General features: G+C 48.0%; 1 protein-coding gene across 5 annotated transcripts in view; it reads left to right on the forward strand.

The window, feature by feature from the left end:
- CYRIA (CYFIP related Rac1 interactor A) overlaps nucleotides 1-25,074 on the forward strand; it is a 106,416-nt gene that overhangs the window by 62,868 nt on the left and 18,474 nt on the right. For 3 of the 5 annotated variants that reach the window (XM_044291972.1, XM_044291970.1, XM_044291971.1), the window contains exon 3: nucleotides 19,269-19,348. In XM_044291972.1, coding sequence (XP_044147907.1) covers nucleotides 19,279-19,348 — 70 coding nt within the window. In that variant the 5' untranslated portion in view covers nucleotides 19,269-19,278. Of the gene's footprint in view, nucleotides 1-19,268; nucleotides 19,349-19,512; nucleotides 19,593-25,074 lie in introns of all 5 variants that reach the window. The other 2 variants (XM_044291969.1, XM_044291968.1) reach the window with 1 other exon arrangement.

Raw genomic sequence — 25,074 nt, forward strand, 5'->3', positions numbered from 1 at the left:
CCCCCATAGTGCTCCCCCCCCCCACTTCTCCATAGAGCCCCTCCAATAATACTGTATACCATGTTACATATGCAGTGTACATGTGCTGTATACTATGTTACATACGCAGTATACAGGACCATGATATATGTACAGTATATGACTGACATTCAGTGTACGTGCTGTATACTATGTTACATACGCAGTATACAGGACCATGATATAGGTACAGTATATGACTGACATTCAGTGTACGTGCTGTATACTATGTTACATACGCAGTATACAGGACCATGATATATGTACAGTATATAGGACTATGGCATACAGTGTACATGTGCTGACACCTCAGGCTCCTGCCTCACTTGGATGCGGGTAGTAGTAATTTGCACTGGAGGCGCGTAAGTTACCTGCAGGTGAACCTGAGAGCCACGAGGAGGGCGCAGGTCAGCGCTATGGCCCCCGCACAGCAGGTCAGGCCTCCGGCCCATCAGACACAGCAGCTGCTTAACGTGCTGCCAGGCCAGACTCTGCATTCCGCTTATAGAGCACATGGGTGGCCCGAGCCCGCTGGGGGCAGGGCGGCGCTTCTCCTCATCACGTCTGTCACAGTGGACTTCCGCGGCGGCGTACGCTCAGCCATGGGCAGGGAGCGTGTCTAAAGAGCAGCCGGGTATAGGGAACCTAAGGCACCGTCACACAGCTCTCCGCTCATCTCCACTCCTGTGCTGCCTCCGGACAGAACTGCGCTCCGCACCCATCGCCCAGGCACCTTTGAAAACGGGCTGACAAATACCCAAGCGCCAGGACTAAATTCCTGGTCGCCATGGCGACCTGGCGCCTGGGATTTGTCGAGCCCTGGGTTACTCCATTATTTTTTGAACTTCATATTTACAGCCTTCAGTGTTCCACGACCAGCTTGTTATTCTACATCGTAGTTAGTTTTTACACACCCATATCCATACCGTTACTTACATGCACATACCGAGAGAGGCTTTTACATGCTCTCAGTGGCACACGCACTTTTTTCTGGTGGAAAAAGTCAAACACTGTGTTTGCAACTTTAACACCTTTTTGTGCAATTGGTGTTTCTTCACCAACCTCAAAAGATGGGGGCGAGCAGGCCCGTAACATTTATCTTCCTTTACACTAGTTTTCTGGGATAGATTTCAGTTTAGGTGCACTGACTGCTGAAGATGTGCTCATACATTAAGTAAAATGGCACATCTTCTGCCCTTGTATACAGGGAGTGAGACACAGTATGACTTAAAGGGATTACTTACTCATCATCTTCCTTGGCTGTAACATATGAAAACTTTTAAATTGCACAAAATGTCACTGTCATTGGGAAGGGACGGATCCCAAGGCGGCTGCTTATTTGGTGACGTTATGTCTGCACAAGTAGGAGCCATGTGGGATACTCCCTGCAGTATAGAAAGACTGCAAGAGATTGGATTTTGCAAGTGATCCTTCTGTAAATAAATTTTTAAAGGGGAACTTCAGGGAAGAAAAGTTTCCTGTTAAAAGTCCTCTGTCAGCAGTTTTGACCATGCTACACATCTAAGGGCTCTTTCACACTTGGGTTGTCTGGATCCGTCGTGTACTCAATTTGCCAGAATTACACGCCGGATCCGGAAAAACGCAAGTGAACTGAAAGCATTTGAAGACGGATCAGTCTTCAAAATGCGTTCAGTGTTACTATGGCAGCCAGGACGCTATTAAAGTCCTGGTTGCCATAGTAGTAGTGGGGAGCAGGGGATCGGTATACTTACCGTCCGTGCGGCTCCCGGGGCGCTCCAGAATGACGTCCGAGTGCCCCATGAGCATAGATGACGTTATCCATGCGCATGGGGCGCCCTGACGTCACTCTGAAGCGGGGAACGGTAAGAACACCGCTCCCCACTACACTTTACCATGGCAAACAGGACTTAAGCGTCCTGGCAGCCATGGTAACCATTCAGAAAAAGCTAAACGTCGGATCCGGTAATGTGCCGAAATGACGTTTAGCTTAAGGCCGGATCCGGATTAATGCCTTTCAATGGGCATTGATTCCGGATCCGGCCTTGCGGCAAGTGTTCAGGATTTTTGGCCGGAGCAAGCGGTCCTGAACTGAAGACATCCTGATGCATCCTGAACGGATTTCTCTCCATTCAGAATGCATGGGGATAATCCTGATCAGGATTTTTCCGGCATAGAGCCCCGACGACGGAACTCTATGCCGGAAAAGAACAACGCAAGTGTGAAAGAGCCCTAATAGCACTAGGTAGGGACTGGGGAGACCAGTACAAAATTATACCCTTTTTGTGGAGCTTTTCTCCTCAGGAGTAGTGTGAATATGAAGTTGTATTCTGCCAGCTTCTGCTCCTGCAAGAGGCCAGGAGGCGGAGCTTCACTGTGAAGTGCTCTCTTTGGTGATCTGCTGTACAGCCCCCCCCCCCACCCCTTCCTGCTCTGTAGCATCCAACCGGGAGACCACTATAGTCACCACTTAGAGGGGAGGGGCTGGGAAGCAGTTCAATGAAAACAGCACTTCACCATGAGGTATCACCTCCTGGGCTTTTGCAGGAGTAGAGCCTGGCAGAATAAAACTTCATATTCACACTACTACCGACAAGAAAAGCTCCAAAAAAGTTTTAATTGGCCCGCCCTTCCCAGCTCTTACCTAGTGCCATCAGCAGTTCAGAACTGCTGACAGACTTTCTGTAACCATTCCTTCAGGATCTGGCTCAATTTGCTTGCTGTTGCCAAGCAGCATGCGCTGTATTTAACAGGTGACTACGCTGGATCTCCACTCTCTATACTAGACCTTGAACAGCGTGCACAGTGATGGATCTGAAAGATCCAGGTGGACCTGTCCTATAGGGACATAAGAAATTGTACTGAGGGACGAAGAATTAAAGGGATTCTGTCATCAGATTTTACCCCTCTAACCTAAACATATGCTCATGTCCAGACTAATTAGAAGAATCCTAAGCTGGCCTTATTAAACCTCACTGTGGCTCTATTTGCCCAAAAAACAGGTTTTTATAACCTGTCAATCACCTACTTAAGGTGCCCAATGGGAGGTCCGTTAATACAGGGTGCCCGACCGCACCCCTCGCCTTCCCTGTCTTCAGCGCCGCCTTCTACAGCTCAGCGCCGCCTCCGCAATCCTCCCGTCCCTCTGCCAGATCCCGCGCCTGCACACTAGGCTCAGCCTGATGCGCCCATGCAGACTCCTGGCAGCGGCTTCGTTGAGCGAAGTGCACATGCGCTGGCCTGATGCGCACTTCTCTCAACCCTGATATGACCTGCAGATTGGCGCCAACCTCACAGCCCGCGCAGGCGAGGGATCTGGCAGAGGGACGGGGAGGATTGCGAAGGCGGCGCTGAAGACAGGGAAGGCGGCGCTGGGCACCGGACAGCAAGGGGTGCAGGCGGGCACCCTGTATGAACGGACCTCCCCTTGGGCACCTTAAGTGATTGACAGGTTATAAAAACCTGTTTTTTGGGCAAATGGAGCCACAGTGAGGTTTAATAAGGCCGGCTTAGGATTCTTATTATTAGTCTGGACATGAGCATATGTTTAGGTTAGAGGGGTAAAATCTGATGACAGAATCCCTTTAAGATTGGGCTGTAGGAAATCTGTTTTCAGTCTTGAAGAGTGTTCAAACTTCGATGTTCCCCAGAATCCTCGGGATGCATGAGCTGCTGACTCCCTCCTCTCCCCCACCTACTGCTGATTAGCAGTGTTTTCCCTATGCACAGTAATGGGGAGAGAGCTGCCAATCAAAACCAGGAGGTTAAAGGGGTTATATGGGAATTTGATATTGATGACCTGTCTCAGGATAAAGTTATCAAGATCGGATCGGTTGGAGGTCCAACTCTGTCCCATTCAAATGAATAAGGGTGAGCTGCAATACCAAGCACAGCCACTATACGATGTACGGCACTGTGTAAGCTGTAAAGAAATCATAGCTATCACTGGAGCTCCACTGAGTGCAGCGGCTTCTTCAAACACGCCCGCCAACCCGAAGATTGGCCATCAATATGAAATTCCTGGATATTCCCTTTTTTAAAGAGATTTTCTGGGATTTTAATATTGATGAACTAGCCTCAGGATAGATCATCAATATCAGATCACCCCCGCCGATTTACTGGTTGAAGAGAGGGCTGTGCCCCATGCGAGCACAGCCTTCCCTTAATCGTTTACCTGTTCACCGTCAACAGCGCAGCGATGAGCAGTGTAATTACAAGCCGTCCCATTCACTTCTATGGGACAGCTCTGTAGTATATGATAGAATAGGAGGGAGTCATCCCATAGAAGTTAATAGGACGGCTTGTAGTTACATCTGCTCACCGCTGCAATGTCAATGGCGAGCAGGTAATCAAGGGAAGACTGGAGCACGGCCTTCTCTTCAACCAGCTGATTGATGGGGGTGCCAGGTGTCAGACCCCCGCCAATCTGATATTGATGACCTATCCTGAGGACTCGTCATCAGTATTAAAGGGAACCTGTCACCTGGATTTTGTGAATAGAGCTGCGGACATGTGCTGCTAGATCGCCGCTAGCACATCCGAAATACCCAGTTCTTATAGCGCCGTGTCCTTTTATTGTCTAAAAAAAACGATTTGATAGATATGCAAATTAACCTGAGATGAGTCCTGTCCCTGAGATGAGTCCAGCGTGAAGGAGCCCAGCACCGCCCCTCATCCTCCAAATCTCCTCCTTGCTCCCCGACGTCACAAAGCTAGAGCGCCGTAATCTCGCGATTCGCGATCCAGCGCATGCGCAGTTTCGGCATAGTGTTCCTTCCCTGTGCTGGAATCTGCCTCGGGGAACGAACTGTGCATGCGCTAGCTTGCGCATCGTAAGATAACTGCCCTCTAGCTTTGTGGCGTCAGGGAGAAAGGAGGAAATTCTGAGGATGCGGGCGGTGCTGGGCTCCTTCACGCTGGACTCCTCTCTGGGTCGGGACTCTTCTCAGATTAATTTGCATATCTATCAAATAGTTTTTCTTAAGTTAATATAAAGCACACAGAGCTATGGGGACTGGATATTGTGGATGTGTTGGCGGCCATCTAGCAACCCATGTCCTCAGCTCTATAAAGGGAACCTGTCACCGGGATTTTGTGTAAAGTCCTGAAAAAGCCCCATTTAAAGGGCATAAACCCGTGACTAATGCAAAAAATGAAAATCGGACCTCATATAGTACATGACACTAGAACCAGCCCTGTACCTCACATGGATCCAGAGATCTCCACATTCATTGCTCTGCTAGATTTATATCAAGCTGACAGCTCAAGGGGAGGGTCTGTTCTGCTGCAGCTCAGGGGGCGTGTCCATGCTCTCCCTATCATAGCTCAGGAGGCAGTTTTAAGGATGGAACGGAGCATGTGCGGCCATCTCAGTGAGCAGGACAAAGAAATAAGAAAAAACAAACAGCAGGTGGCGCTATACAGATACATTTTATTGAATAACTTATTATCTTTGCTAAATTTTTAATTGCATGCAATTACAAAAGTATTCAGATCCAGGTGCTGGTTTGAAAACTGTAGACTATTTATAATGGGGTGACCCCTTAAAGGGGAGTTTGCTGCTCAAGACTCCTGAGCATGCCCCCATTATTGAGAGGACTCTTGGCCGCTGCACTCGATACTGTGATTTTATAAAAATTACTCCATAAGTGCTACACCTCTATATTCGGGGTCGCTGACGCTACTTTATGCTGTGCCCAGGGGAAGTGTCAACCTGGCGACTATTATCATGCTTGGCTGCAAAAATGTACATTTGTGTTCATCCTGAACGTCTCTGTTCATGAACCGAATGCTAACACTTCAGTTAAGACTGACAGTCACTCAAGCAGAGGTCAAGGATGGGCAGAGCTGGGACAGAACTCCGCTATGCGGTACAGTGACTCCTCCTGTCTTTGCTGTCACCAGTCGGAGACCAGGCAGTGGATACAAGCTGACTTTTTTCTGGGATTGTTTTTCTCCTTTTTCTTAGCCATATTCTCCGCTAGCTGCTGCTCCGCCCTGACGTAGGGCTGTTTTGTGCTGCATAGATCATGGTGACACAAGGCCCCATTGTATAGATGTGCGAGCGGCTCCGTCTATGGTGGGACGGTTCGAACAATCCCTGCAAATGCTTCTCCTGTATTTACTACTGCAGTTAGTCTGACCAGTGTGAACCCCGCCCTGGAGTCCACACCGAGCGTCCCATGTGCGGAAGGTCCCGGCAGGAAATCCCACAGCTGCACTGCTGGCGACATCACCTTGTAAAGCGCCACAGATGGGAAGTCGTAACCCTCCTGTGTTTTATGAGGCTGTGGCACGGGATGACTTGTTTGTAAAGAAACTGAAGTGCGGCCTCCATTCTGAGGTCATCTGCAATGACATGAAACATACTGGCTGCCCTGTCCCTGGACCTCATCATCCTCATCTTCCTCCGTGCTGGAGCATGCACTGAAGTGGTCACTGAGGCAGAAGCCAAGTGGTTGCTGGGCATCCTGAAGTAACTGCAGAATATCCTAGGTGTAACAACGGGAAGGAATTTTGGGTACTCCATGCTAACGAAACTAAAGGCACTGGTTGAAGTGGAGTTAAACTTTTATTTTTTTTGAAACAGCAAAAATACTACTTTTAAAATTTTACTCCAATCTCTTGCCGCTCCTGCAGTCTCCACTGACTCCAGCAGTTCTGTTAGATGATCCATGTTAAAGTTAAAGTATACCTAAGGGCTCATGCACACAGCCGCAAAAAAAACTGATGCCGACCGTGTGTGTTCTGCATTTTACGGAACGTCCTCCCCTCTATCGAACGGTCCTATCCTTATCTGGAAAATGGACAAGAATAGGACGTGTTGTATTTTTTATTTTTTTTTTGTGGGTGCCACGGAACAAACACATGGATGTTCTCTCCGCATTTTTTGTGGGTCGGATGCAGACCAAAAATAAGTTTGTGTGCATCGAGCCCTAAGGGTACAACCACAGTCAGGATCTGCTTGACAATGCAAGCCGCATGGGCTCTAATTAAACTAAGGGTGGCACTGTTTGGTCCGTCTGCATTTGTAAATGGCTGCATGGCACCCGAAGTACTGTGCAGCTAAGAAAGGCGGTATTTATTTATTTATTTTCCCTTTTAAAAGTGTATGTCCCCCATCTTGTGGGAGAAAACTATTCTGCATGCTTGGCTACAACCGACGATGTATGTGGGTTGCACCTGCGCAGTTGGGCAGTTTTGAGCGCTGACTAGTGTTGATCGAGCACCAAAGTGCTCGGCAGAGCACCCGAGCACAATGGAAGTCAATGGGAGAACCCGAGCATTAAACCGGGCACCTCCTGCTCTGAAGAGGGGAGGGTGTCTGGTTCACAGGAAAAGGTCAGAAATTGATGGGAACACCACTGAAATGGTTCGGGAGCAGCATGGGGAGGATGTCTGGATGCATCTCTTGTCGCCACTTTTACAGACTGACAATAATACGCACAAAACTGAAGATAGAATCGATTTTAGAGGAAAAAGTGTTAGGAAACATTCTTGCCTGTATATTTACTTGTATATAAAGTGCAAGTGGTGCCACAAATTACAAGGAATCGGCACTCCAATACATCCTTTATTACACATAAAGGAGGACATCATACACACCCTTGAAAAATTATGATTGATGGCCTGCTGGCGACCCTCAAAAACATTAGGAGCAAGGGCCTGCTGGTGACCCTCTAATGACGTCATCGGCGCAGGCGCAGTGGAGATGTCTGAGCAGGGAAGCGGTCGGACATTCACTGCGCATGCGCCGAATACAGCCGCGCACGGCGCATGCGCGTGAAGTCGTCCGTTTGATGCATTCCGAAGCAGATGGGCGGGCTGGAGGGAGGCGCTGAGCGGCGGCATCTTGCGAAGGTAGACCGATCCTCTAGGTGCTAATGACACCCCCATAGCACCTAGAGGGTCATTAGCATATTAATAAAAGTTCTTTCTTTAGGTAAACGGCTGCCCCAAAAGCTATTATAGCAGGATAGTTTGGCAGAGCAGACACTAGCGGATCGCTAGTGTCTGACACCTAATTATGTGAAATCCAAGTGGTAGAAACCCTTTAAGGACGAGGGCCTGCTGCTGATCTGACCATCTAAAATATTTTGTGGGCGAGGGCCTGCTGCTGAGCTGACCCTCTAAAACATTAGGAGCGAGGGCAGCCTAATAAGCATGTTTAAATTTTGAGCCATATTCCCTTTTTAGTGGTGGAAGGGGTGCATGGGAATACAGTGTATTCATAAAAGCAACATTTAAAGTGCCTTTACGTTCAGCCACTTTTCTCTGGAGTAGAGAAGTCAGGGGCAATCCAGGCCTTGTTCATTTTGATAAGTAGTTGAGGACACTGACACGGTCTGCTACGTACTCCTTCACCATCTTCCAAAACTTTTCTCTCCTTGTGACACTAGGCCGCGCATGAGGGTGAGGTTGCTGGCGGGGTGTCATGAAACTGTCCCAGGCCTTGGAGAGTGTTGCCTTGCCTCTGGTGGGACTGCTGTGTGTTCCCCTCGTCTCCCCTCTTCGGTTGCCCAAGGAAGTACGTACTCTGCTGCCAGCGTTGTCAGCTGGAAATTTTTGGAGCAATTTTTCCCACAAGGACCTTCTGGTATTGCACCATTTTGCTAGTCCTCTCCACCACAGGAATGAGAGATGAGAAGTTCTCTTTTGTAGCGGGGGTCGAGAAGGGCGAACAACCAGTAATCTGTGTTGGCAAAAAAAGCGCATAACGCAAGGGAGTTCCAGCGCGTGCTCACTTCGCACAAGTCGGTGAGCTAGCAATTGTAAGCGGTGTCGCAGCCTTGCCAGACCGGCAGCAGCTGTAGATGACTTTGGAAATGGGCACCACACACACATGACGCACCTTCACCAGTAGCTCAGGCAAATTGGGAAACCACTAGGTTGAACACGTGGGCTAGGCATGGTATGTGTGAGAGTTTGCCGAGCTCCAAAGCTGCCACCAAGTTACGGCCATTATCAGATACAACCATGCCTGGTTGTAGGTGGAGTGACTAGGGCCACAGCTCAATCTGGTCCCTTATACCCTGCTACAGCTCTGCTTCAGTGTGCTGTTTGTCACCTAAACATAGTTTCAGCACAGCCTATTGCGCCTTCCCCACTGCAGTGCTACACTGTCATCTTGCAGCACCAGTCAGTAGCTGGAAGCAATTCAGAGGTGGAAGTGGAGGAGGAGAAGGGGGTGTTGCAGCCACTAATGTAGGCAGAAATCCTGATGGAAGTAGGGCCCACAATTCTTGGCGTCGGTAGCACCTGTGCCATCCCAGGGTACGACTCTCTCCCGGTCTCCACAACGTTCACCCAATGTGCCGTCAGGGAAATGTAGCGTCCCTGGCCGAAAGCACTTGTCCTTGTGTCAGTTGTTAAGTGGACCTTCCCAATAACTGCGTTGTGTCAGGACACGGGGGATGATTCCGGACACATGCTGGTGTAAGGCAGGGGCGGCACACCGGGAAAAATGGTGGCGGCTGGGGACTGAGTAAAGAGGGATGGCCACCACCATCAGGCTGCGGAAAGCCTCTGTGTCCACAAGCCTAAATACAACATTTCCAGGTCCAGCAATTTGGAAAGGTGTGCATTTAGTGCTATGGCGTGTGGGTGGTTGGGTATTTGCGCTTTCGTTCAAAGGCCTGGGGTATGGACATCTGTATGCTGCACTAGGACACGGAAGTGGATGTGGTAGATGATGATGGTGCTTGCGAAGGTCCAGGTGTAGGGTGGGAGGCATCCAGGACTGCATCTTGGACAGGGGATTGGCCAGCTTGTAACACAGTGGAAGAGGAGGCAGTGGTGTGACCCGCAGACACTGATTGTGGACCCAAGCTTTTGGCCCACCTATTAGGGTGCTTTGATGCCATGTGGTGGATCATGCTGGTGGTGGTGAGGTTGCTAGTGTTCACGCCCTCTGCTCCTTTTGGTACAGCACAAGTTGCAAATGTCAATTATTTTATCGTCCGCACTTACTAAAAAAAAAAAAGCGCCAGACTGCGGAACACCTACCACTTGGCAATGGAGAAGGGGTGATGGGAGCATGGAGGATCAGGGTGAGGATTCTGTTGACCAGACTCTTGGCTACTGAGACTGGACTTTGTGGAAGACAGGGTGGTGCTTAACCGACTGGAAGCATTATCTGCTGCAATCCAACCGACCACCTGGTCGCACTGGTCTGACTTTGAGAGTGGTGTCCTGCGCCACCCTGCAAACTGGGACATGAAGCTAGGTATCATGGATGAGTGTGTTTCTTGTGCTCTGGCAGCAGGCAGAGTTACTGCGCCCAGGGCCACGGCCTCTATATGCACCATCAGCAGCACGGCCACTTCCCCGTCCCTTACTGCTCGCCTTCTGCATATTACAGTAAATGGTATATATGCTTGCAAGTAAGTCACACGTACAGTAGCGCAGGTTTTGTAAGTGTATGCGCAAATAAATTAGACTGAATGTCACAGATATTTAGGATGTGCAAACGTTATACAGGAGATGTAGTGCAGGTAATGTTGCTGCCACCAGCAGCCAAACATTGCCCGTAATTTCACAGTGCAAATGTAACACAACAGATGTATCAGAGGTTGTGTCACTGTCAGCAGCGGCCAAACAATTGCACACAATTTAGCGCAGGTTGCGCTAATAATATACTGTATATGGCAGCCAGATAAAACAATAGTCCTTGAAAGGACTTTTGGGTCTCTAACACCTTTCACCAGTAAAACCTGCCAAACAAACCAATTCCTCTCCCTGCTGCTGCACCTCGCCCTGACTAAGACTGAGCCGAACACGTGTCTTTGGGTGCTATATAGCCCCCAATGACACGTTCCGGCCAGCCAATCACTGTAATGCCAGTACCCAACACGGCTACGGCATTAGTGAGTGCCAGTACTTCCGCGCACGTCTATTGGCTGCATAGCAGCCCAAAAATATGCGGGGAGGAGACTCTAGCATCGCGCTCGAGCATACGTGTTGTTCAGCCGAACATCGTGATGCTCGAGTAAAAAAGTGTTCGGCCGCGAAAGACCCTCATTGCAGTTGATTTATTTGCTTTATTACTGGAGCTCTCGGAGGTGACCAGCTCCCTTTTTCCCGGTGTCCAGGCCTAGCTGCTTCCCCGTTTTTCTCCCACTCCCCACCATGACAGTATGTTCCACAAGGTGGCCCTCAAGCACTGGGCAGATGGTAGAGGCCAGGCTGGAGGAACACTGAACCCAGCCCACAGGCAATATAAACGTGGTGTCCACACCTAAATCCCCACCGGCTAGATAATTAACCCCTCCGGCACCAGACAGGGAAGGCCCCTGGAGAAAGCAGGAGGCACCTACACGCCGCAACCGCAACACGTTGCCGCTGGCAACAGCATGCACGGCAACCGTGTTACGGCACACACCACAGAGGACGTGACCGATTGCCTCTGGAGCAGCAATCCGCCCCCTGCAGCAAATCTCATTAAAATGTCTATCGATCCGATGTTGCATTTAGAGATGACCTTTTTATTGCAGATGCAGAATTGATTCTGCACGGCAGGGGGCGACGGCCCCGAGGAGCGGTAAAAGTGGACAGCACATAATAGCCCAGGGACGTCCTCTAGTGTCGCTGCTGGTACGGCAGATGCCGCTCCTAAATAATGAATATGTACTGCGTCTGCTATGTACATAAACTCCACAAATGTTGCCCTTAGTTGGATCCTAATCCAGGATCCCAGAGCTGGACCATGAGCCATTCTGCTGCCCTATGTACAGGACCCTTAGAAACAGCGCCACTCTTGTCTGTGGGTTGTGTCTGGTATTGCAGCTGGAGTGCTATTTGTCTGGAGGAAGCGCTGCAAACCCTTATTGCTGCATCATTTTATGCAGGGCTGATGATCTGTACCAATCTTCATTTATGTGAAGGAATAATATAGAATTATTCTCTGCATTCACATAAACACTTGATAATATAGTGACATCGGGTCCAGAGGTAAAATATTAAAGCAATGCGTCTTGTGCATTTGCTTTGATTGTATGTTGTTATAGTACTGCCCTGTGTTATCCAAATGTAAGTGATCGGCTCCACCTAGTGGACACCCTGTAAAATAACGTGAACGAATACACTTTTATTTTTTTTCACAACAGCTTTTCTATAAAAAAAAAAAAAAGTATGCTGAGCTAAAAGAGGTCCATGATGGGTGTCCCCCTCACATTCGCTACTCCCACAAGCCATGCACTAAATGGGCCTGTATGGACAGTAATAAGCAGTTAGCTGAGCGCTGGGAAGGTTACAGCGGCAGGGGGACTTGGGATTATTTTTCTTTTTTAAGGGGTTATCCTATGAATATTGTAAAAAAATGAATATTCTGACGAAGCTGTAACACGCGAAACATGCGTCGAGGTACAGGGCAGGACCACTGATATCGTCCCTCTTTTGATATGGCATTCTTTTCATTATTGATTTTTTTTTTTTCTATCTATCTCTTATTCTGAAGTGCTTAGATATGTAAATACGAATAAGTTATTCAGGATTAGGGTTATGCAGACTTCACTATAGATTTTAGATTAGGATATTTTCCATAATTTCAGTGCCATGGGTAATGTCATGATTGACTCTTTTATTATATATTGATGTTAGAGGGACGTGTGGTGGTTCTACCCCTTGTTGGTGTTCTCCTCTCTTTAATGGGGTTCTGCAGTTTTTTTAAACTGATGATCTATCCTCTGGATAGGTCATCAGCATCTGATCGGTGGGGGTCCAACACCCGGGACCCCTGCCGACCAGCTGTTTGAGAAGGCACCTTTCACCAGCGAGTACCAGGGTTGGAATTTTAACTACATCCATGTTTTAGGCTAGGTCTACACCAATGTCGCGCGACAGAGATGGGGCACAACTACACTGCAACACTTGTCGCACGACAATTTCTATAATGATAGTCTATTTGAAATGTATTTTTCTGTGACTGTCGCGTCGCAGCATTGGTGCGACAAATGTTACAGTGTAGTTGTGCCCTATCTGTCGCGCAAGTTATTGTCGTTGCGTAGACCTAGCCTTAATGACCATTTACAGTTTCCTTTTTTTTTTTTTTTTTTTTTTAGTTTTTTTGCGTTTTCGTCCTGCAAGCAGCAGGGGGCAGCAGATGATTGCAGATGGAGGACCCTCTCGCCGCCTGTGTCTGTAGGGTAGTCTGTGAGTTGTAAGCGTCTCCTACTCAGGAAATCCACCGAGTAGCATTGCAGGGTTGTGAAAACAGCCGCACAATGTCTGCTTGTGTGTGCGCTGAGCTTCCCCGCACAATACCGCGCTTCATACAATACATGGCTTTGTGCTCGCCTTCTCTCGCCCTCCATAATAAACATTACCAGGGAGTTTTACATACGATTGTGCTAAACCCATTGGGTTTGCCTCTTAGATGATGAATATTCATCCAGCACATGTAGGATGCGAAGATTAGATGGAGTGTGTGAAGGTTTTATGGAATTGCCTTGTGAGCAATTCCCTCATTTCCATTTTCCTATTCTGGTAATTGGAGAGCTTTTGCGGGGACATCATTGTGTCGGCACATACTAAGCCTCAGTGTGGCGGGCACCTGTTCTCGGGTAAGGACGCCAGCCTTGCCTTCACACGCCACAGTTCAGAACTAGCGACCATCTGCAGTTTACTTACCAGGTCTGACAATGGTTGTCACAGTGTTGTCAGGGAAAGCCTCCCTAGAACTGCGCCCCCCGTATCCGCTTTCAGATGCTTTCTCAGATTTTGGGCTTGACTAGAATACCAAGCTGCAGCTCTTTTCAATGATTATAAGGGAATTTTTGGGTACTAGAATATTGATGTCCTATCCATGGGATAAGGTCATCAATATCTGATCAGTGGGGGGGGTCCGGCACCCCGCCCAGTCAGCTGCAACGCTCCAGTTTATTGGTCGCTTGTCCTATGTGCGGCTCGGTCCCATTTAAGTGAATGGGCCTAGGCTGCAATACCAAGCACAGCCACTATACAGTGTATGGCGCTGTGAGGAGGCCATAGTGCTCACTGGAGCTCCGCAACCTCAGCGGGGGTGTCAGGAGTCTGACCCCTGCCGATTTTGATATTGGTGACCTAACCTGAAGATGGATCATCAGTATTCTGCTCCTGGAAAATATTGCCGGCACTAAGAGAATATGCCTGCTATTGCGGACAAGAATAGGACATATATTTTTTTTCAGGATCGGAATTGCGGACCCGGAAGTGCGGGTCCGCAATTCCAGATCGGGGCACGTACATCGTGCGGCCCCATAGAAATGTATGGTTCCGCAATTCCGTTGCTCAAAATGCGGAATAGAATTGCGGATGTCTGACTGGAGCCTTAAAGTCAAGTCCCATCACATACATCTTTTGGTCAATTTCTATATTGCACCAATTGAGTTAGAGCCTATATTGGGCTGCAGACACGCACAGGGGGACATTTATCAATAATGGCGTAATTTGCGCCCCCCAAAAAAATACTAAAGTTACAGATGAAAACTGGTGATTTGTTTCGCCTCCTATATCAAAAGGTGCACACCACTTGTAAAATGTGACTTTTTAAAATGTCATCTTGATTATTCGCCTATTTCTCTTGATTTGCGACATTTTAACACCAACAGGCACCAAAATGCGACTTCTTAACCAGAAATGTGCCATTTCAATCCGCCCCCGCCAGACTACACTTGAGAATTTTGACACTCAATTGCGACTTTTGAAGCATATTTGCGACATTTCCACTGGCGAATTGTGACTTTTGTTTCACACTTGGCACGCGTTTTTGTTGGACCCCGTTGTTTAGCTCCTATTAGAGAAAATAAGCTCCTCCTCCTTTTTTTTTTTTTTCTTCTTCTTAGGCTACTTTCACACTAGCGTTTTCAATTCTGCTATTGAGATCCGTCATAGGATGAAAACGCTTCAGTTTTGTCCCCATTCATTGTCAGTGGGGACAAAACTGAACTGAAGGAAAAAATGCATTCCGTTCCGTTTGGTTGCGCTCCCATCGCGGACAGAATAACGCAAGAAGCGTTTTTCTGTCCGCGATGTGGTGCGGAGCAAGACCGATCCGTCCTGATGCACAATGCAGGTATCCGTTTTCTGACACAATAGAAAACTGATCCATCCCCCATTGACTTTCAATGGGGTTCATGACGGATCAGTCATGGCTGTATAAGACCTAATACAACTGGATCCGTTCATGACGGATGCATGCGGTTGTATTATTGTAACTGAAGCGTTTTTGCAGATGGATCCGCAAAAAACGCTAGTGTGAAAGTAGCCTTACCTATCACTTGTTCCCACCAGGAGTTGGTTTCACTTTTCATAAATGCGATTATTTTTTTTTTTTTGCACAAACCACCACCACATAAACTGGCTTGATTGTCTTGAGCCATTTTTGCCCATAAGAAGATGATAAATGAAGCGTAATATGCGCCAATTTGATAGCCCTGCCCACTTTGACATTTATAACTTATTTCTGTCGTGATGCATTCTTTATGATAAAAATTCTGGAGAAATCAGTTGATCTATTTGGTACAAATCAAAATGCCATTCTTTTTACGTCCTAATTCTGGTGCAACATGCTTAGTAAATCTCCCCCATGCTGTTTTCCGAAAGCCAGACGTGGGTCCCGCAGGCAGGAGGAGTAGAAGTCTGTCCTTTGCAGTCCCCATTCCTTTTGTATCCACTTCCGGCCTTGGCTGAAATAAAACGCATCAAAAACCGCATGTGTGATTTCAGCAATTTACCCCAGATCTGCACGTTACGTTCTCGCGGTTTTGCTGGTTTGTCATTGAAAACGGTCAACAGACTCAGTGTCTCACACCTCTATAAGGCCTATTGCACACGACCGTATGGCTTTTTCAGTGTTTTGCGGTCCGTTTTTCATGGATCCGCTGTTCCGTTGTGTTTCCGTTTCTGTTCCGTTTTTCCGTTCCGTTTTTCCGTATGGCATATACAGTATACAGTAATTACATAGATAAAATTGGGTTGGCCATAACATTTTCAATAGATGGTTCAGGAAAAAACGGAACGGAAACGGAAGACATACGGATGCATTTCCGTATGTGTTCCGTTTTTTTTGCGGATCCATTGACTTGAATGGAGCCACGGACTGTGATTTGCGGGCAATAATAGGACATGTTCTATGTTAAAACGGAACGGAAAAACGGAAATACGGAAACGGAATGCATACGGAGTACATTCCGTTTTTTTTGCGGAACCATTGAAATGAATGGTTCCGTATACGGACCGTATACGGAATGCAAAAAACGGCCAGTAAACGGGAAAAAAAAAACGGCCGTGTGCAATAGGCCTAAGGCTGTGTTCACACGAAATCTGTGTTCAGCAGAAATCTGAGGCTGTGGGGTTAATCCTTTTGTTTGCTGCTAGAAATACACTCTAAAGTTTTCCTGTGCACATGGCTGAGGTTGTGGAATTCTGATTGACGTACATGGGATGTGGATTTTGATGCAGAATACTCCCCAAAACTCCATGTGAAAATAGCCCTGTGTAGTTTTACTTATGTCTGGTTACTACATAGCGCGTGTACTACACTACCCTCGGAACCTGCAGAATTCTGGGAGATTTCAGCTCTGCAGAACTATGATTTCAGCTCTGGAGTATAAAACATGGTATCCCTCGGATACATAATAAGAATATTTGTGAAGTGTAAAATGCTCTTCAAAGATGGACATAGACTTCAGAATAAATGATGTTCCTGTTCCCTTTAAATGAATGATGTAGGTAAGGAGTCACCATTCCCCCTTCTCTTTTCACCCCATCTCTATACACGGGATGTGAATGTTTCGTACTTTCTCCCGCTCCATGTAAGCTGCGGTCACCGCCGTCCTACTTTTTAAATAGCTTCATTAACAGGAAAGAAGAAACGCCTGAGGCTTCAGGTCGCCATCCAGGCCTCGAACCCACGGACACATTATCCTTCATGAAGTCTGAGGTGCCTGGGTAGAAAAAGCCTTATTGACGGGGAGTCCTTGCCCCTGGTTAAGCCTGGAAGCCACAGTCTCCAGCTCCTGTATGCGCAGTAATGTGGACACGATTATTACATTTACAGCGGCCTAAACAAACGCGTGCCCCCTAATTCACATGACTAAGCCCCCCGGGAGATCTGCGCTCCGGAGAAAGTAAACAAATCCTCCTCGCCACCGTCCCCGTCCAGATCCTGTTACACATTGCCAGGCTTTATTCGCTGGGCAGACAAGCGCCGACCTCCTCTTTTCGGGGGAACGCTCCTGCGACCGCAGCTTACGGCAAAATAAACAAAGGCTCACATACACGACGCTCGGCCGGCTTTTCATCCCTGGAAGTCGGGTGGATTTTTATTAGAAAAGGCTGGAAGTATCTGTGTTATCAGCCTAAAGCTTTTCTTTTTGCGGTCGGCAAAGCTACGACTTGTTATAGCCCTAGGTGGGCAAGTGGAGGTCAGATAGAAGGGGTCTGTGTCCTAGATGGGGGGGTACAGGATTTCTGCATTAAAGGCAATGTGACCAATGTTAAAGGGATTCTCTATGGGAAAGAAGAAACTCCTGAGGCTTCAGGTCGCCATCCAAGCCTCAAACCCACGGACACATTATCTTTCATGAAGTCTGACGTGCCTAGGTATGTGGGGGGGGGTTACAGTATTTCTGCATTAAAGGCAATGTGACCAATGTTAAAGGGATTCTCTATAGGTGCAATATTGATAACCCACCCCCGGGATCGTTTATCCATATCGGATCAGTGGGGGTCTGGCTCCCAGCACCCCCTCCCATCAGCTGTGGTCTCTTCCTAAGCCACTGACTTCAACGTCTATTGGTCCTAAGTGCAGCTTAATCTCATTGAAGTAAAAGGACCTGAGCTGCAATACCATGCACAGCCACTGCAAAACATCTGGCATTGTTCTTGGTTGTCTGAGGAGGCTGGGGTGCTTTGGTTGGATCCCCACCGATTAGATCCTGAGGATGGGTCCTCTGTATTCTACTCCCTGGAATACATTTTTCTTGGTAGGGAAGTATTGGCATATTTTGGAATAAAAATAGAAAACGTATACCCGTCCCAAACCCCCTATGTCACAGCACTGCCACCCTGATCCTCCCCGCCAGTGGAGCCATGACGTGCACGTACTCTGTGGCTGACGACTGCAGCCATCCTCTTGTCTCAGTGGTATACATCACGAGACTGTTTGGGTCAGTGACTGGCTGCAGCAGTCATGTTTTTTTTTTTTTTTTTTTTTTTTTTTTTTTTTTATTGAACACATTCCCTGCCCTTCTGTTTAATTAAAATGTTATTACGGTAATTAAAATTAATTCCGACAACCCTTTTAACAGAAAAAGGGGGTCCCAAAATGGATGCGACAATGGAAGTCTTTGGCACTAGACAGGAATACATGGGTCTGGTGAGGATGGACTGGATCGCTCCGCACAGGAGTGTTGACCACAATCGTCAAAAATCATTGTCACGAGCAAAAGGGATGAAAATTACGGATGATCTGACTGTAGAAAAACATTGTCTCCTCGTGTCGGCAGCATTTTTTTTTCTAAAGGGGTTGTGCCGAGTTTACACATTGTCTGGTTTCTCATAGTTGTGCAATTAAAATGCTTTACAGGAAGAAGCTGAAAACCAGCGTGGTGACTTTGGTTGGAAGAGAAATGCAGACCGCTGAAATATGACGCGGGAAAGTGTCTTAAGAGGGGTTGTCTCAAAGATGCCCCAATGTCCATTCTGCAAGGGGCCCTCGAGTACAGCTCAGCCACGTCCGCCATTCTCGTCTCAACTCTTGTGCCGGACCAGAAAAAGCTGAGGAGGCGGAGAAGTTCCTTCAGTGAGAGACATGACAGTCGGACCCCTGCCAATGAGACATTGGTGATGTAGCCTGATGATGGGCACCCGTGTCTATGATGAGGCAACCCCTTTAAAGGGGCTATCCCGCGAAGAAGTATTTCTCCTGTCCCCAGGATAGGTGATAAATGTTGGGTCGCTAAGGTCCGCCAGCTGGGACCCCCGGCGACCCTGAGGCTGGAGGACTTCCTCTGTGAATGGAGCAGTAATACGCACGTCAGTCCACCGCGCCATTCAGTTGTAGACCGCGCTCTGCCTGCCCTGAGTAGACTGACATGCACAGCACTGCTTCGGGATCGCTGCCCTCGGACCCACGGCAATCCAACGTTTATCACCTATCCTGTCGAAAGGTCAAATATTTTAGCCCCTTGAAGTAGATTTTGGTTGTTTTTCAGGCATACATGATTTGGTGCGCTAATTGACTTTAACCCATTCATTGACCATTGTGTACTGTTCTGTATTGTATCCACCAGGTTTGCTGGGATGGGTAATCTTCTTAAAGTGCTAACCAGGGAAATAGAAAATTATCCACATTTTTTCCTGGATTTTGAAAGTAAGTTTTTGTTTTTTTTAGAGTAAAGGTGTCCGTAGGTGAACCTCTTGTCTTCTGCCCCGGAGAGCGGCCGGGAGCCCCCACCTCTGCACTGGACACTGCATGTTACTTCTCACCCACTCAGCACCTCTTTCCTTTTTCTTCTCTTTTTTTCCCTTTTTCAGGAGCCAAATGGGAAATCTTTTAAAAGTTCTTACATGCACAGAGCTTGATCAGGGACCAAACTTTTTCCTTGACTTTGAAAGTGAGCACACTTCTTGCTTGGCGGTGATGATTTCTGTACTAACCCTGCTGCATGTCACCTGCTTGCTGCGGATTTGCAGACAACATAGACGTCACGAAATGCCGGGACATTTAAGGGCATCTGTCAGCAGTTTTGTACCTATGACACTGGCTGACCTGTTCCATGTGCGCTTGGCAGCTGAAGGCATCTGTGTTGGTCCCATGTTCCTGCGTGCCCGCATTGCTGAGAAAAATGATGTCTTAATACATGCAAATGAGCCTCTAGGAGCAACGGGGGCGTTACCATTACACCTAGAGGCTCTGCCCTCTCTCTGCAACTGCTGCGCCCTCTGCAGGAGAAGTCAGGTCCAGATGTGATGACATTTACAATGCCTGGTCCTGTCAATTTAAAGTGCAGAGGGCGCAGCAGTTGCAGAGAGAGCAAAGCCTTTAGGCGTAACGACAACATCCCCATTTGCATATATTAAAACTTCATTTTTCTCAGCAATGCAGACACGTATGAACATGGGACCAACACAGATGCCTTCAGCTGTCAAGCGCACATGGAACAGGTCCGCCAGTGTCATGGGTACAAAACTGCTGACAGATGCCCTTTAACACCACTGTTGGTTGCCCTATCTTAAGGGATGTCAGAGCATCCACCATGAAATATGTGCTGAGATTCTACGTTGTTGCAAATCTGGTTTTGCACGCTCATCTTCCTGCCTGTCTGATCTATTATAGGGCGACTGTCCCCAGGAGATTCCCCTATAAACCAGGCACGATGCCTTGTAGGCGTAGTCTAGCTGATTGTAGTGATACCTTTCACTTTTAATACACGATGAGCAGTTAGGTGCACCTATGGCGGGCCCAAGCCCCTGTGTGCACCTGTCCTCCTCTGCCAGCCCTGCCCTTGATTGACACGGCCATGTTCCTGTATAGTCGCCTCAGATAGCCCTGTCAATCAAGCAGAGGAGGTGGCGGCTTGTATAGTAGGCAAGGATGCACATAGTGGCTTGGGCCGCCTTCGGTGCACTTAATTGCTCATTTACATATGGAATAAAGTAACAGAATCATTACATTCAACCGAGCTAGCCTTACAAGACATCGAGGCCGGTTTATCAGTGAATTTCCCGATGACACTCCCTTTAACAATTTTCTTGTTTTTTTTATAAAGGTTTCTGGAGGTATGACTAGAGGGGGGCAGTGGCAGATTTTGAGGCATTCTGTGTTACTGCAGTACGCATTATCCTTAGTGGTTATGGTCAGTTAAAGGGGTAGACCGAATTGTCTTAAACCTCCTTAGTGCCTCTATATGTGAAAAAATCTCCACAATTTCCAGCTCTGTGCTCCGGTCACCATTGCTGCACAGCGGCCTTGTGCTGTGTACTGCTGAGGTCAGTGATTGGCTGCAGTGGCAACTTGCTGCATATGGCTTCGTCATCGCTGTAGCTTGGAAACGCAAACTTTTTATTTTAGTACATTTAAAAGGGTATTCCCATCACAGACAATGGGGGGCATATCGCTAGGTTTTGCCCCCCATTGTCCGATAGCTGCAGATCCCACCTCTGGGACCCGCACCTACACCGAGAACTGAGCGGGGAAAGGTGTTGGAGGGCGCACTGCACATGTGCAGCCGCCCTCCATTCATTTCTATGGGGCTGCTGAAAATAGCCGAGCTGCTCGGCTTTTTCCGTCGGCCTCGTAGAAATAAATGGTAGCGGTGGCCTCAAGCGCTTTGCACTCCCATTCACTTGTATGGGGAGAGCGCTTGGCGGTGGTCGGACCCGGGGTCCTCCAGCAACCACTCTCCCCGCTCCGTTCTCGTCATAGGTGTTGGACCCCCACCTATCAGACAATGGGGGCATATCCTAGCGAAATGCCCCCATTGTCTGTGATGGCAATACCCCTTTAAGGGATTTGGTGAGGATCCACAAAATACCTATGGTCGTATATATGAGGCCTAATTCGGGCTACCCCTTTGAAGAGGACCAGTCATCTATCCTGAATTGTCTGATTAATAGTTACTTACGTTGCATCTCTTGATCTGTTCAGTTCCTCTGTTACTCCTCCTGGCATTGTATGAATAAACGGACAGCTGGGTGTTAGGGGTTAGGGGTGTGTCCCTGCACATGATCACTGTCACACTAGGGACACATTCTGACTAGAGCAACGGTAACGTCCAGTTGCCAATTTGTTTGTTCGTTTTCAGGAACAATAACAGAGGCAGGACACCAGGCAAAATTCTGGTACCGGTATTTAGTAAATCAGATCTGACTTTAGAAGGGCGGGTCACACACACAATGCCCTCCAGATCTGCTCGGTTAACCCACGGCATGCTGTCTTCACTAATCTGCATGACTAACACATTGCATGGCTTGTAAAGCGAATTTCTGCGTTTTCATCATTGTTTCTGTGTTCAGAAAATCTGAGACTTTCTCCGTAAATGTATGCACAACTGAATGTTTTATTTTGAGATATTTTAATTTCTTTGTCCTAAAATGTAATTTAAAAAAAAAGAGAACTCAGTCGCCCCTCCTGACATGTCAGTTTTAGAAAATACTTTCTATTAAATAACTGTTCCAGAACATCTATTCTTATGTGCATTGCACTGTCCCTCTGTTATTCCTCTTGTCACAGTTGGACCCCCTCTGCAGTGATTGGACAGGGTCAGACTGTGACACAGGGGCATACTGCCCAGCTGTCAACATAGTCATACCTTGTTAGGAGGAATAACAGCGGGACAATACAAGTTATACGCAGAGATGCTCCAGAATTGTTGTTACATGGAGAATGCAAGTAGTTACTAAAACGGACATGAAGTTCATGGTATGTCGTACAGACTTCGCACACACATGTAGTCTACATGCAGGGCATATCTTCTATCACCTGCTGATGTCTACGGAGTAAGGTCTAGTCTTAAAGGGGTTCCTCCGGCTTTTAATATTGATGACCTCGGGATAGATCATCAATATCAGATTGGCAGGGGTGCGACACCTGGCACCCCCGCTGATCATCTGTATGTGCACGTGCCGTCTCCCGTCTCTCTTCCTGCTGCTGCTTTGCCGTAGACATGGCAGCAGCAGGAAGGGAGACGAGGACCTGAGGAGAAGTCATCAATATTAAAAGCCCGTAAAACCCCTTTAACCTGTGGACTTTCTGCATTCCCAGGGGAAGGAAAGTCACATCCAGATGTGTGAACATGGCAGAAAACTAAGATCTATTGCGGTCCCTTATCCCGTAGGGAGACACTGCGGTCTTGGCATTTACACCATTTCACCACTGCTCACACATCGGAGTGTTGACTGCTAGCCCAGGCCTTAAAGGGCATCTGTCAGCAGTTCTGTACCTGTGACACTGGCTGACCTGTTACATGTGCACTTGGCAGCTGAAGACACCGGTGTTGGTCCCATGTTCATATGTGTCCGCGTTGAGAAAAATGATGTTTTAATATATGCAAATTAGCCTCTAGGAGCAACGGGGGCGTTGCCATTACACCTAGAAGCTCTGCTCTCTCTGCAACTGCTGCGCCCTCTGCACTTTGACAGGACCAGGTATGATGGCGTTTTCTAATCAAAGGGCAGTGCAGTTGCAGAGAGCAGAGCCTCTAGGTGTAATGGTAACGCCCCCGTTGCTCCTAGAGGCTAATTTGCATATATTAAAACATTTTTCTCAGTAATGCGGGCACATATGAACATGGGACCAACACAGATGTCTTCAGCTGCCAAGTACACATGGAACAGGTCAGCTAGTGTCATAGGGACAAAACTGCTGACAGATGCCCTCTATGGGGGGATTTGAATACCCACCAGTCACCTGTTTGACGAGACCTCGGCGCCTCCTTTGATGTCACATCCTGAAGATAGGTCATCAATGTTTAATTCCCAGAACACCCCTTTCATCTCTCTTTCCAGGAAACTGGTGGTAGATGCCCAATATTTCCAACTTATGTAGAGTAAGTGGCGTCCACACATCAGTGACCTGGTGACCTTTTGTCCATACACCGATCCTGGTATTGCAGCATCGGCCATGGACAAGAGCAGCGCTGTTTCTGGGGGGGGAGGGGGGGGGGGGGGAGAAATCGGGTTTCTTTCTAGTCTCATGGAGCCTGTGCAGAGTGTACTGAATTCGTTCTGTTCCCAGGGGTGATCTATGGCCACATACATAAATAATCCTGTATGCCGTCCAGGTTTCAGCCGGGATGCTGGGTAATTTTGCATCATGAATGGAGGCACAGAGGAGAGCGATATTCGAGGGGTCATTAGACACGTACAGACCTCTCTGGTCTATGGGAAGGCAGAACAGCCCTGATTAGTAAGGTATAGACTAGCATGAAGTGTGCTCGGAGGGAGCCGGCCAGGACGTATCGTCGTTCCTGGCAGCCGTACAGGTCGGACAATGTTACCTGAGAGGCGTCCTTGTCAGAATGCCTGAATTGTTCCCAGCACGGCGGAGCCAGCCAAGATTCTTCGGAAATCAAGCTAGCGTGTTTCACTGGAGGGCCCGGACCACGTCCTAGAAGGCACCCCCTGCTAGATTTATCACACATGGGGTTTGATTCAGATCAGATTGGCACTTAGTATTGAGCCGCTTGTAATGTATAGAGCCCTTGCAGCCATTGCTGTCCCTGCCCCAGGTGAGCTGAGGTGTTCACATGGCGGTATACATAAAGAGCCCCCCCTGCCATATTATATTAGGCGGATTTATGGGAAATTGTTGGTGCGGATTCCACACTCGCAGGACCCTATACACGCTAGGCTGAAAAAATCTGCAGGTTTTAGGACATGCTGCATATTTCCAAACCTGCGCTGTACCCTTTAGGTCATAGTGTTCTTGAAGACTTAGTTCTTTGCCGTGCAAAGGGTTAAAGGGGTTGTCTGGGAATAAAAGAATGATGAATAGGTCGTAAATATCTGATTTTATGGTAGAGGGTGCAACTCCCAACATCCACCACGATCGGCTGGTTAAAGGGGCTCAGCGTTTGGGCGAGCGCTGCACCTCCTTCCTCGGCCTGTGACGTCACCTCCGTTGATCACATGGCCTTTTGTGCTGCTCAGTCCCTTTTGAAGTGAATGGAATTGATCTGCAATACCAAGTGCAGCCACTATACAGTGCATGGCGCTGTGCCTGGTAGACTGTGAAGAGGCGGTAGCGCTGCAGCCCTTTCGAGCAGCTGATTGGTGGGTTTGCCAGGAGTAGGCCCCCACACACTCCGATATTGATGACCTATCCTAAGGTAAGGCATATTACAGATGCACGTCACCTTCCCAAAACGCTTTACCTTGATTCGACACAACACTTTACCTTGATTCGACACAACATGAGACATGAGTGGCTGTCATCAACCAGTTTATTACATCCGACACCCGTCACCCACCTGATCAGCTGTGTGAGGAGACGGCACCCGCAGTGCACACGTGCCGTCCCCCTTCTCTCTTCCTGTTCACCGCTGCTGTCTCTGGTCTTTACCATAGAAAGCAACCACGGACAGGAAGAGAGAAAGG

Source organism: Bufo gargarizans, chromosome 4 (assembly GCF_014858855.1).
Source record: "Bufo gargarizans isolate SCDJY-AF-19 chromosome 4, ASM1485885v1, whole genome shotgun sequence".
Taxonomy (NCBI): Eukaryota; Metazoa; Chordata; class Amphibia; order Anura; family Bufonidae; genus Bufo; species Bufo gargarizans.